This window comes from Beauveria bassiana (genome assembly GCF_000280675.1).
Source record: "Beauveria bassiana ARSEF 2860 unplaced genomic scaffold BBA_S00009, whole genome shotgun sequence".
Lineage (NCBI taxonomy): Eukaryota > Fungi > Ascomycota > Sordariomycetes > Hypocreales > Cordycipitaceae > Beauveria > Beauveria bassiana.
In genome coordinates this window covers 355,270-367,574 of record NW_007930844.1, presented here as the reverse complement: position 1 = coordinate 367,574, position 12,305 = coordinate 355,270, and the positions used below count along the sequence as shown (strand labels likewise).

Genomic DNA, 12,305 nt, shown 5'->3' with positions numbered 1-12,305 from the left:
TTTTTTTTTTTGGTAGAAGTTTCATGCTGGATGGCCAAGAGGCGCAGCCTCATCTCATCCCATTCGTTGCAAGTCTCACCAAAAAATGTCCTGCTCATCATTCACTTTCACTCGAGTTGTGTGTGTGTGTGTGTGAGTGAAAATGGCCCCTCCACACCATCAGTACAAGTGCCTCCTCGGCCAAACTACATCTAGTGTAGCAAAAGCCTTTTTCCCCCCTCTTGCTCTTCTTCTTCAGATGTTTGAACCTCGATAGGACGAGGAAGAGGCCGCAGAGATGTCGTCGACACAAGATTTCCCTGTGCAAGGGCAGATTTGCACCACCGTGCCCCCGGCCACAACGGTTGTAAGACTCGCAGCATAGCCGAGGAACAGGTTGCACGCACGCAAGAACTGGACATAGATGGGAAAAATGACACAAAATCCGTGTCCTACCGAGTCGTTGTACGAGGAGGCCCCCCCATCCCAGCACAAGTTCCCAAACCCTTGGCCGCAGTAGGCTGTAGCACTGCAGCCACGAAGCTAGTTGCCAGGCCGGCTCATCCAAGTACAATCATTGGCTGCCAACGACGGAATCCGAAACCAGGTTTATAATTTTTTTTTCTTTTAAAAGTGGCTTCATATCGAGATCGCGAATCCATAGCTGGGCGCTCCACATGGTGCACATGGTTTCTTTTTCTTTTCTTTCTACTCTTTTTTCAGACGTCTTTGAAAGGTGGTGGTGCATCACGAGACGCGAGGAGAGCAGTTCTTTTGAGACCTAGGCTGCCTGGTCCGTTCATAGACTGCCGGCCTAGCTGGTTTGGATTCTGTCGCTGCAAAAACCAAGCAAGTAAGAGATAGATTTGGGCGTCCAAACACGAGATAGAAGTGGTAGGCAATATAGTACGGAGTAGGCGCGTATGTATTCCTGTGCATTCCGAGGAACCCCGCTTCTAGAGGCCGCGAGACGTCTTGACGTCGTCGTTGGATTTTTGGTGCCATGTCTAGTCGTGGCCAGCGGCTTATAGCCCCTGCTAGGCTGGATAATGGGGGGGCATAGAGTGCTTAGTGGATGGATGTTCTGACACCTCCCAATAACTGACATGATGGTATGATGAGCCGGGCACAGGCTAGACTCGTTGGCACTCGAACCCACAGACGCCTCGTCGAGCGTGGTGCATTACTGCCTACTGCGGCCAAGTGCTTGCATGTCGAAAATGAATAGTCTTCGAAAATTTAAAAAAAAGAGCTAGGCCGGCCCACTGGTCTCCCTCGCTCCATGCCTCCCTTCGCAGTTCAAAAGGTGACAGACAGCACCCAAACAGCGTCAACTCCTCTGGTGAGTTTGAAGCGTCTGCTTTGTACCCTAGTGCCTACCTAGCTAGGTAGGCAGGTATTCCCCACCCGCACCTCGCTGGGGCCAGCCCAGGTCGGTGCATGCATGGCTCCATTGATGCTCTAGTGCCTGGTGCTGCTGCCTTGGTCGGTTTCTTTAGGTACCTTACCTTTTGGCCCTCCACTAGGCCGCCCGCTATCCGCAGTGTTGAGTGATAAATTGTATGCCGAAGCAAGTAATGAAGCGCTGCAACGATGCACTGTCGCACTGCAACGACCACTTTACCTTTAGCAAGGTCACCTGTAGATCAATCTATTCCTGCCCGCTCCTCCTCTTCCTGTACACACCCTCCCACCCATCCCCACCCTGCTACCTACCTATCACCCATGTACCTCCCCATCTCTCCCTTCTCGACCACCTACACCCGGCCCTCTCTCCCCTCCTACATCCTTCTCTTCTTCTTCACGACTGCTCTCTCGTTTTACCATTTTTGCCTCGACAATTTTTTTTCCCGCCATATTCTCGATTTTGCTCAACACGTTTCTCTTCGCCATCTCGACGACCCAAATCATCTTGCCGTTTGCATCCTTGCGACGCCCGCCCTCAACGCTGACGCATCACGCCCCTGACACGTAAATCCTCCATCATCGCTGCCGACATACACCACGACTTTAAACTACACGTCGGCACTCTTCCCCGTGCCCAGAGTTCTACTACACGCGCCCCACTACCATACAACCTCACCCTCGGGTAAGCACACCTCAGCCAATCCTTTTTGCTCTTTTCCTCTTTTCTGTCCATCGTCGTTCTTGCTTCGCGTCACGACCGCCTTATCGTGACTGCCCACATCCGCGTTTGACCGCTAACCTCCAACTCCTCCGCTCCGTATAGCTAAACCACGCCGCGTTTGCTTCTGCGCTACACGCTCACGACTTTTCGCTTCATTGACCTGGCCGCCATGGCCAAGTCGACGCGTTATTTCGCCCAGGACGAAAACCTTCAAATCTTCCAGGACGACATGTTTGACAATTCTCGTCCCATGACGAGCCACGCTCCCATGCCTTCCGTCACTCGCCCGCCCCGTCGCCCCTTGAGTGCTTCCAGCTCCAATGTCGTTCTCGATCCGCCTTCTATGAGCTTTTCCGGCTACTCGCCTTACAAGACGAAATCTGCCTCGCCTCGCTCACCTCTCAAGTCCTCCCAGGGCTCCAGACTCAACATGGTCTCCATGGCTCCTCCCATGGCCAAGCGTCACACCACCGACAACCTCCAAAAAAGACCTCAGCTTTCCAAATTCAAGACGGGCCCCCAAAAACCAACATTTGAAGTCAATTTCGGCAAGGAAAATGTCCACCCACACATCTTTCCAGCTCCTCCGACAATCAACATCTCCATGGAAAATTACTACCAGCAGAAACCAAACCCCAACGGCAAGCGTGGCCTCATGGAGGCCGCTCCCATCCGAGATCCCCGTGCTAAGAAGCCAAAAGTGGACGACAACGGACTGCCACCTCACGACTCCTTCCCTCCCATTTCCGACGACGGCACAAAGCCTCCCCACAGCTACGCTCAGCTCATTGGCATGGCCATTCTCCGATCCCCCATGCGTCGACTCACCCTCGCTCAGATTTACAAGTGGATCAGCGACAACTACTCCTTTTACAACCCTGATGATGCCGGCTGGCAAAATAGCATCCGTCACAACCTGAGTCTGCACAAGAACTTTATCAAGATTGAACGACCCAAGGACGACCCCGGCAAGGGTAACTATTGGGGCATTGAGCCTGGCACCGAGCAACAGTTTCTCAAGGAGAAGCCTCCGCGCAAGTCGGCTCCCTCTGCAGAGAACCTTCCCGTCATGTCGACGCGTCTTGAGCCCTCGATGCGCTCTGCACCCAACATGAGTCTCTTGGAGCCCACTCTCCCTCCCCAAGGTTCTCGTCGCCAGTCTGCTCTGCCGCCTCTGCCTACCTCACAGGCCACCCTGTCCATGCCCGCCGAGATCTCCTCCGACGCCACCATCCCCATCTCAGACTCAGCCGCTCCCGAAGACGGGGCTGACCGCCACGACAACGAGCTGCCTCATGATGCCATGTATTCGCCTCTGCCCGCCACCATGCACTCGTCACCGCCTGTGCCTCGACAGGGAGAGCGAAGCGGCACTCCGCCTCCCAGGACTGGCCAGCCTGCCTCTTCCATCACGCGCTCCCACAAGCGCAAGTTTGCCTCTATGGACGACAGCGGCTATATCTCCTCCCTTGAGTCTTCCGTCATGCGCCCCAACCAAAAAGCCATGCTTCTTACTTCGGAAGCTGATCGTCCTCGCATCAAGCGCGGCCGCGCTGAGGAGGAAATTGCCCGCCTGCGCCACTCTTCCCCGTTTAGCCCGACCAAGTCTCGCTCCCTGTCCGTCTACGGCCCCATCTCTTCCTCTCCATTGAGACACGCCTCGGAAGGCCACGCTCTACTGCCTCTGACCCCCATCGTCAAGATGAAGCCTCCTGCCCGTCCTCCTCCCTCGGTCTCTCCCAACACCAACCTTCGGATCCACCGCGACAAGGTCCGTCACATGCTCCAGTCGCCTCTCCGCCGCGTCATCGGCGTCAGTGAGGAAGCTCTGCCCTGGAGCCCGGCTTTTAACCTTGACGAGACTCTGTACGCCTTTGATGACATTTCAAGCAATGTCAATGACTTTGACATCTTTCAAGATATTGCTGGCTTGGACGAAAACACCTTTCCCGTCATTGGTTCCGCGGACTCGGGCTCTCCCGTGAAACGCTCAGCCAAGCGCGCTCGCCTGGACCGATCTGTTTCTTCGTCAGGCCTTGACCAGCTTACGGGCTCGGTCAAGAAGACGATTACCTCTGCTCCTCTGCTACGCGTTCCCGAGCACTCACCGCTACGCTTCCTGGACACTCCGAGCAAAGTCTTTGAAGGCCTTAGCTCTCCTTCCAAGATGCTGCAGCAGTCTCCAACGCGAGCCTCGCCGAGCAAGTTTTCTGCTGCCATGCTGGAAATATCGGCCGATGACACGTGGCCGTCGTTGGTCATGGACCCGAGCGAATTCGCCTCGGCCAATGAGAATACGGAATTTGGCGGTCTTGATATCCTTCAGGGCTTCCAAAAGATAGGCTCTGGCTCTCAACAGTCCAAGCCTGCGCGCCCTACCAAACCCGCTCTGGGGCGCAGTTACTCGACGGCATTTTGATGATGGGAGGCTTGAGGATCTTGTAACGATGCTGATGATTAATGATACGCCCTGCAGCTTTGCAGTGACGGCTGGTACAAAATAGAGCAGAGGATCCAGGCGATTCTGGCAACCTACTTATTGGCTTCACGGCCGCGCTTTGCTTTTTCTTGCTTTAGTATTGGCGATGGCATGCTATGATATTTTTGATTGAAAAAGGTACCGTTTGCTAGGGGGAGATTTGCTTTCATCATGACAAGTTATTCGAGGGGGCGCTGGCTCATTGGCGTTGTTTTGCTTTGCCCTTGATGATTTTTGGCTGTTTGTTCTTGGTTAGCTAATGCTGTTTCTGGTCTCTGGAGTACATCTTTTTTGCTTTCGGGAGGCTCTTTGTTTTGAGTATTGTACGGATCACATGGGAAACCCAAGGGAATCGGATTATGGTTAGTTTGATTATAAGCCTGCTCAGGGCCAAGAATGATATATATCTTATTGTTGAATCGATCATTACAGGCTGTATACTTTGCTGACTCGTCGTAGTGTGAATTGATTCGTTGGTCTATATTAAAAGGGTATCTAGTAACATGGTCTATATGCACTCCAAACGCCAAAGTATGCGGAAGAATCTAATCACAAAGGAAGAAAAAAAGAACAAAAGGTTCGACCACAAGAGGGGGCTTACTAGTAGATGCGCATCCGCGACGCCCAGCCCGTGCTCTCCTTTTGCTCAATGCTAATCTTGCATGGAAAAGGGTTGCCGCCCTGTGTGGTGATGGGAGGGATATGGTCCTTGTGGGTGTTGGCAAAGGTGACGATTTTCATGGCGGTGGTGAGGAGAGTCTGCTCCATGGCTCTGCGAACCTTGCTGCGCTCTATAGGCTGTTAGTTGCCGCCAGTGTACTTGGAAGGGAAAGAGAGATGGGTGGTATGGGCTGATACATTAGGGGAGGGGGGAGGGGACATACCAGACTCCGTCCTCGGCTCGGCAACGGTCACCTTGACCGTCCAGCACTCCCAGCATACCTCTTCATCGCCGCGCGACAGCCACGCCTTGCGACGTCTCTTTTCAAAGAAGCGAACGGAAACCTGACCTCGGGCGCCGCTTGCCGAGGAGCTCGTTGTGACGGCAGCGGCAGCGGCGGCTGTTGTCCCAGACGACGAGTACTGCTGTCGCGCGGCGGCGGCGGCCGCCGCCGCGGTAGTTTGATGAGAGGAGGAGCGCTCGGCGTCGAGCTGGCGCTCAAGAGCGGCGGCGCGCTGCTCAATCATGGTGGCTAGCTCATCGTCGTCGACGTAGGGCAAGGTGACGAGGTCGAGGACGTTGCGGGTCGAAGGATGGACGGCGGGGAAGAAGCGCGTGAAGAAGATGGTGTGCAGGATGGCGCGGACAATATCCCGAACGGAGCGGGGGTCGGCAAAGACGTCGAGGATGAACTCTGGAGGGGCGTTGGTGGCGGCGGCGGTGGTGGTGTCCATGGTTGTGTGGTGGTTTTTTGGTGAGCGACGGAGAGGGGGGGGGGGGGGAGGAGGGTAGGAGGGGGCCCGACAGGTGAAGGGGGAGAGAAAAAAGAAAACGGGCGGGGGAGGGGCGGAAAACGCGCGCGCGCGCCGTTTGGGAAATGGGTGTGGGCGGCGCGGTGCGCAATCGGAGCGGCGGGCTGGGATTATCGTGCAAAAGGGATAAAATGGTGGGTGAGTGGTGTGAAAGCAATTGATGGTATATGACAGAGAGTGGAGGGTAGGAAGAATGGGGGAGAAAGGGGAGAGAGGAAGAGAGAGAGAGAGGAGAGGATGACGTTGAAGAGGTCAAGGCTTGAGAGGGAAAATGGGAATGAGGTGCAGATGATGACAGTCAGCTGCTCTAACTAGGACGTCACTGCGGGGGAAAATGGGTGGTGGGGGAAGCTTTCTCAGCTCATCAGCCCACTGGTTTTACCTAGGTACGCAGAGAAACGGATTTTTTTGGTCAGATTGGCTTGGCTTTGGCGCGCCGCTGATTGGTGCGCAGGGGGAAGAGCTTATCGAGATGGGCTGCGCAACGGGCCAAAACGCTATAAACGGAAAAAGAAGAACCAATTTTTGTTTTAAAAAAATTTCATATGACATGAAAAGGTTGAAAATTAATCGTTGGCTAATCCACAAGGTCAGGGAGTTTATGGTTGTACGGAGTTTTGGTGTGGTGACTGATGACCGGATAGCTGGCTGAGGGAGGCAGGTATAAACGGGATACTTGAAGGGGCGAAGATGGACGCGGGAACGGGTGTATACAAGACCTCTCCGTTGTATTCTTCTAGGAGATCATTTTAATCAGTGCACGGAACTATAGTCTTGGCTCTGCAACGATCTTGACGTTTACTGCAAAAGAAGATGACGAACGCCAGCACAGCCTGTCAGCAAGGCAAGGGCGAGGGATAAACAATTTGTAGAATCAACTCAACACCACAAAGAGCTCGAGTCAACTCGCTGGCCTTTTCATGTTTCACTTTTCTGGCGGAATGCTACTCTCTGGACTACTCGTTGGATTTCGCTAGAGGCCTTTATGACTTGTTGGAAGAGCTGCCGAAGGTCATGCGCGTACAAAGGGCTAACATGTACAAATCGGCTAAATAATAGCCTGACTACTTTTAAGCAACGCCTCGGAGGCTACCTATTAACCAACACAGATTTACTCGGAGATGTGATGTCTAGCAACCAAACTCGGTTCAAGACGTGACGAGTTTTTATACGTGACTCGCTCGCCAAACAAGTCACCCTCTTTCTTTACGTTATGCTGAATTCATTGAATCCTACTCGTTACAATCTGTGAAACCCTCCTCTTGTAAGACAGCACAGGCTGTCCAGTCGAGTCCTCATCAACATCATGGCTGAATTGGGCTAGCCTGTAGAGCTCCAGATCTGGGGGCATGTGGCGCAAGACCTGGCACAGCCTGGGAGGGCACAAGCAAGGTACATGTAAATTCGCACAAAAGTACCGCAAAACCCATGTATCCCGTTCATAAGCTCGGCTGTCTTGGCCAGCTTTGGCTTGCTCTGGTCGCTTTCGGGGGCCGAGACCTCGGCTCGCCCTCGCGCCAACTGCCTGCCAGCCAGCCAAGCCAGCCAGCCAGCCCCAGGAAGATAGCTTTTGGTTCCAGCACTGTGCGCGCCGTGGATCACCTACCTACCTGACCTACTACCTACCTACCTACCTAGGTAGACTTCAGATGACGATAGCTTTGACGCCCTCACACGTGCAGCTACAAAACATTGTCATCTCCATTCCCATCTTGTCTCGCAAAAAGGGGGTTTCTTTTCGCGCAAGACCCCTCTGCTCAACAAGCGTGCAATTCAATTTCCCTGCCAAAAAGCTCGCCGAGCGCATCGACGCCCAACTTCCTCCCATGACGGCGATTGGCACGATTCGATCCATCTGAGCTCCTCCGCAAATCCATCGCCGCTCAACACAGACTGCAAAAGTCATGATTTCGTCTGTACGGGGATGGTTCCGCCGGAACCGAACGCCAGTCGCCATTGGCGTCGGCCTCGTCGGTGCTGGCTACATCGTCAGCCAATATGTCATGTCCAAAATCACCGACGCGCGCGAGCGCATGTCTAGCGAGCGCATCTCCAAAGAAAAGTACGCATCTCCTTCAAATGCCATAGATCCCATCTTATTTGCCATTCTAACACTTTGCATAGCTTGCGTCGACGCTTTGAGCAAAATCAAGAAGATTGCACCTTTACCGTCCTAGCCCTCCTCCCGACCGCCACCACAAACGTCCTCGCCGAGATGAACACGGAGCAAATCACCTACGAGATCCAGCAGGCCAAGACGGCCAAGGTCGTCAAAGCTAATCCGACGGATGCTGCGCCTGCCCCGCCCAGCATCGCCGACACCACTCTGACCGAGGACGACAGCAAGAGCTCTATCGTGAGCGAGAGCGGCGTGCACGCCAGCCAGGCGTCTCTCCCTCCCCTGACTTCTGTGCCCGAGGGCACCGTGCAGGAAGGCTCCCCAGCCAGGTCTCGTCGCTCCAAGCGACAGCTGTGGGATGATTTAATCATCAGCTGTATGTGCAACATGCCTGACCCTGCCGCCCCCCTCACTCATCTGCTAACAATCTGCAGCTGTTACGCGGGCCTTTACGCTCATCTATACCCTCGCCCTGCTCACAATGCTCACCCGCGTGCAGCTCAACCTACTCGGCCGCCGGAGTTATCTCTCCAGTGTCGTGGCCTTGGCCACCGGCACCCAGTCTGCCACGATCAGCCTCGAGAACAACGACGACGACAACACCGACCAGGCCTACGGCAGTGACTTTGACACGAACCGCAAGTACCTCACCTTTAGCTGGTGGCTTCTCAACAAGGGCTGGGTCGACATTATGAAGACGGTGGACAGCGCTGTCCGCTCCGTCTTTGGCACGCTCAACCCCCGCGATCTCATCAGCTTTGACCGCTTGTCCGATCTTGTCATTGAAGTCCGCAGACAGGTTGAGGGCTCTACCCCCGAGGAGCGACGCAGCGCCAACTGGCTCAAGTACCTGCTCCCGCCGCAGGATCAGGAAGATGAAGTAATTCGGCAATCGGGCATCCTCGAAGACAATGCCGCCCAGCAAGGCCTCCCCGCGCAGCCTTCGCCCGAGTCCCTGCGCCGGCTGCTCGACGAGACGGCCGACCTGATCGAGTCGCCCGCGTTCTGCCACGTGCTGACGCTGCTCCTCGACGCCGGCTTCTCGACGCTGGTGGATAAGAAGCTGGCCACGGAGGCGTTTGAGCTGCCCAACGACGAGAGCGGCTTCATGGCCAATTTGATTACCGAGTCCAAGCAGACCAAAGTCGTCCTGCTGCCTAAGATTCTATCTGTGCTAACACGCCAGGCGCACGCCATTGGTAATGGCGTTCCCAACGAGTACCTCCAGGATATGGAGGCCGTACGCGGGCTCGAGGCCTTTGCGGCGGTCGTCTATTCGAGCAACTGGGAGAGCGAGGTGCGCGGCGACGGCCTGGTGGAGAGCGCGGGAAATGCGAAGACTGCGGATGCTGCTGCGACGGCCACGACAGAGAGACAGGCGCAGAAGAAGGCGGCCGCGGCGGAGACGACCACGCAAGGCGAGCAGAGCCTCGTCATGGTGGAGAATCAAGATGGATTCGAGAGTGCGTGGGAAAAGGCGGTAGAGGCAAAGTAGGAAACTTGGCAAAAAAAAAAAAAAGAAAGAGGAAATTCAATATATTTAATAGCGGCATTGTTGGAGGGCATGTTGGCTCGGTCATGTATGGTAACGCGAATCGCTTCTTTTGCATTTTTCTCCTGCTCTTGTATAACAATTGGGCGGAGATGGGGCTGCGGGAAGGAGAGCATTTAATGAGATGCGTCAATGTATTATTTACTGATATAATTCATCCATATTGACCTCTTCAATCTTGACCACTTCATTGACTGTTGGCTGCATTCTCTCAGCGAAGCGTTGCCCCGCCCTAACCCCAATTCGGCAATGCCGTAAACATCCAGCGACTGACTCTAGATCAACTCAACGACCTTCATCATTCGCGTGCGTGCGAGAGACGATACACCGTCATGTATGCGTCTCCCGTGTTTCCTTGTATGTCCAACACTTGCAGAAATGCGCCCCCAACGTCTCTGCGGACCTCTGGCTCACCACAACCTCCGACAGCCTCGCCACTGTGCAAAGCAAGCCCAGATGGCAGCCTCGTCGCCACGCTGAATGCGCAAATCATCTCTGTGCGCTCCGTCGAGACTCTGCAGGTGGAAAACACAATCCAACTACCGCCGAACCTCGGTCCCGTGACTTTTCTCCAATGGTCGCCCTCGTCCACGCGGCTGCTCGTCTGCGCCGCCGGCGAGAGCGTGCACGTCTTTTCCGCCAGCATCGACTCGTCGTCGTCGTCCTTTCACGCCACCATTACTAGCCCGCTGCTCCCTGGCGAAAAGGCCAGCATTGCGCGCTTTGGCGCCCACGACGGCGAGGTCCTCGTTTGCTCACCGTCGGGCCTCAAGCTCGCCATCTTTAGCCTCTCCTCCTCCTCTTCTTCCTCCTCCTCCTCCTCCTCCTCCTCCTCGTGTACGCCGACGGCGGCGGTCGAGGTGGCCAACCCGAAATTCCACCAGCCGTCGTCGGTGGGCCGGAGCTACTCGGTGCGTCCCGGCACCCAGCACCTGGCCATTCTGACGCGGACCAATGGTAAAGATTTCGTGAGCATACACCACCCATTGTCCAGACTGGTGCAAAAGTCGTGGGCGGTGGACATGGTGGAAGACGCGCAGGCCGTCTGCTGGACGCCGGATGGAAAGTGGCTGCTGCTGTGGGAGTCGGCGGCGCAGGGCCACCAGCTGATTCTGTACACGGCGGATGGGCAGCACTTTAGGACAATGAGTGGCGCGCATTTATCAGATGGCCCGGATGCTTCGCTGGAACTGGGCATAAAGACTTGCCAACCGAGTCCCAACTCGGACCTTTGCGCTGTCGCCGATCATAGTCGCAGTATTGCGATATTGCAAACAGACTCTTGGAGGAGGAGGGCAGTATTAACACATCCTGTGACTATTGTGCCTCGAGATACGCTGCATGTACGTTTTCTTTCTTTTTTTCTTTCTTTCTTTTTCTTTCTCGATTTTTTTTAAGAGAGAAAGAAACTTGGAACCGCCGCTAGAACTATAGTCACTAATCATTGCTACAGATATGGCAGGAACAGCTAGAGACATCTAGAGACGGCCAGACAGTGCACACCTTTCAGCGCGCGACGCAGCCAATCTCCCCACCCAGCATGCCATCCGACGGCAGACCAACGACGGAAGCGAAGCCCGGATGTTCCGTCCTCGCCTTTGACGCCTCATCCGCCCTCCTCGCCACTCGGCTCGACGACGCACCCTGCACCGTCTGGATCTGGGACGTTGCCGCCGCCGAGCTACGCGCCGTCCTCGTCTTCCACTCCGTCGTCACCTTTACGTGGCACAAGAAGACGCGGGAGCTACTACTCATCCACTCCTCCTCCTCCTCCCAACAAGACAACGGCAAAAGTAGTAGCGGCTTGGCGTATCTATGGGATCCGTTGCTGCCGGGACCGACGCCGGTGGTGCCCGAAGAGTTCATCGCGGCGAGAAGCAGCAGCAGCAGCAGCAGCGCGGCCGGCGCCGGCGGCGGTGGTGGCGCACCGGTCAGAGCACAGATCTCATGGATCAACACGGACATGGAGTATCCGCTGGCGCTGCTGACTACGGCGCAGCAGTACCGCATCCTGTCGCTGGGCGAGGGAGACCAGGTCCCGGAGACGTGGCACGGAGCGTCAAAGTGGGATGATGATGAGCTGCCGAAAGGAAGGAGGAGGACGAGGAGGAGCAGAGCGTTTGACCCGGATGTATCTGACGTGTCCGTCGATGACGGCACAGCGGTAGAGGACACATTTTCATTTCGAAAGACGTGAAGACGGCGCTTGCCACAGAGAACAGTAGTATAGCTATAGTCTTTGCAAAAGTTCACACGAGAGCGCGATTCAGGCTCTGATTACAGTAAACCTTTTGTGTATAATAACAAAGGGTTCGCCTCTGTTTTGCCAGATACGGGCATCCATCACAACTGCCAACAGCGAGCTCCAAAGCGCTGCGTTGCACTGCTTCAATTCCTTTCCCTTTCTTCCTACAGTTGCCATGATCTGTGGAAAGCTGACAAAAAAAGAACCCCCCATTCGATGCGAGGATAGGTTGTTGGTTTCAATAAAGACGTAGTCGGGTGCAGGACGTGCAGGACAAAAGCAAATTACCAGAAAACGTTAGGAAAAGATTCTTTAAAACTGTTGTTTGTG

The 12,305-nt window shown here is 55.0% G+C and overlaps 4 protein-coding genes across 4 annotated transcripts; 3 read left to right on the top strand and 1 right to left on the bottom strand.

Moving 5' to 3' along the window:
* Positions 1–2,276: 2,276 nt before the first annotated feature.
* BBA_04116 (fork head domain-containing protein) lies at positions 2,277–4,526 on the top strand (the record flags this gene model as incomplete). The annotated part of the gene is made up of 1 exon (XM_008599213.1): positions 2,277–4,526. One exon carries the CDS (start codon positions 2,277–2,279, stop codon positions 4,524–4,526), a length of 2,250 nt encoding a protein of 749 aa, XP_008597435.1.
* Positions 4,527–5,186: 660 nt separating this feature from the next.
* BBA_04115 (DUF1649 domain protein) lies at positions 5,187–5,981 on the bottom strand (the record flags this gene model as incomplete). Its single annotated transcript, XM_008599212.1, has 2 exons — positions 5,187–5,377; positions 5,471–5,981. The coding sequence occupies 2 exons, from the start codon at positions 5,979–5,981 to the stop codon at positions 5,187–5,189; spliced, it is 702 nt and encodes a 233-aa protein (XP_008597434.1).
* Positions 5,982–7,963: 1,982 nt separating this feature from the next.
* On the top strand, positions 7,964–9,673 carry BBA_04114 (peroxin-3 protein; the record flags this gene model as incomplete). Its single annotated transcript, XM_008599211.1, has 3 exons — positions 7,964–8,121; positions 8,184–8,554; positions 8,613–9,673. The coding sequence occupies 3 exons, from the start codon at positions 7,964–7,966 to the stop codon at positions 9,671–9,673; spliced, it is 1,590 nt and encodes a 529-aa protein (XP_008597433.1).
* A 389-nt stretch (positions 9,674–10,062) lies between these two features.
* Positions 10,063–11,927, top strand: BBA_04113 (WD40 domain-containing protein; the record flags this gene model as incomplete). Its single annotated transcript, XM_008599210.1, has 2 exons — positions 10,063–11,073; positions 11,184–11,927. The coding sequence occupies 2 exons, from the start codon at positions 10,063–10,065 to the stop codon at positions 11,925–11,927; spliced, it is 1,755 nt and encodes a 584-aa protein (XP_008597432.1).
* Between the last annotated feature and the right edge of the window lie 378 nt (positions 11,928–12,305).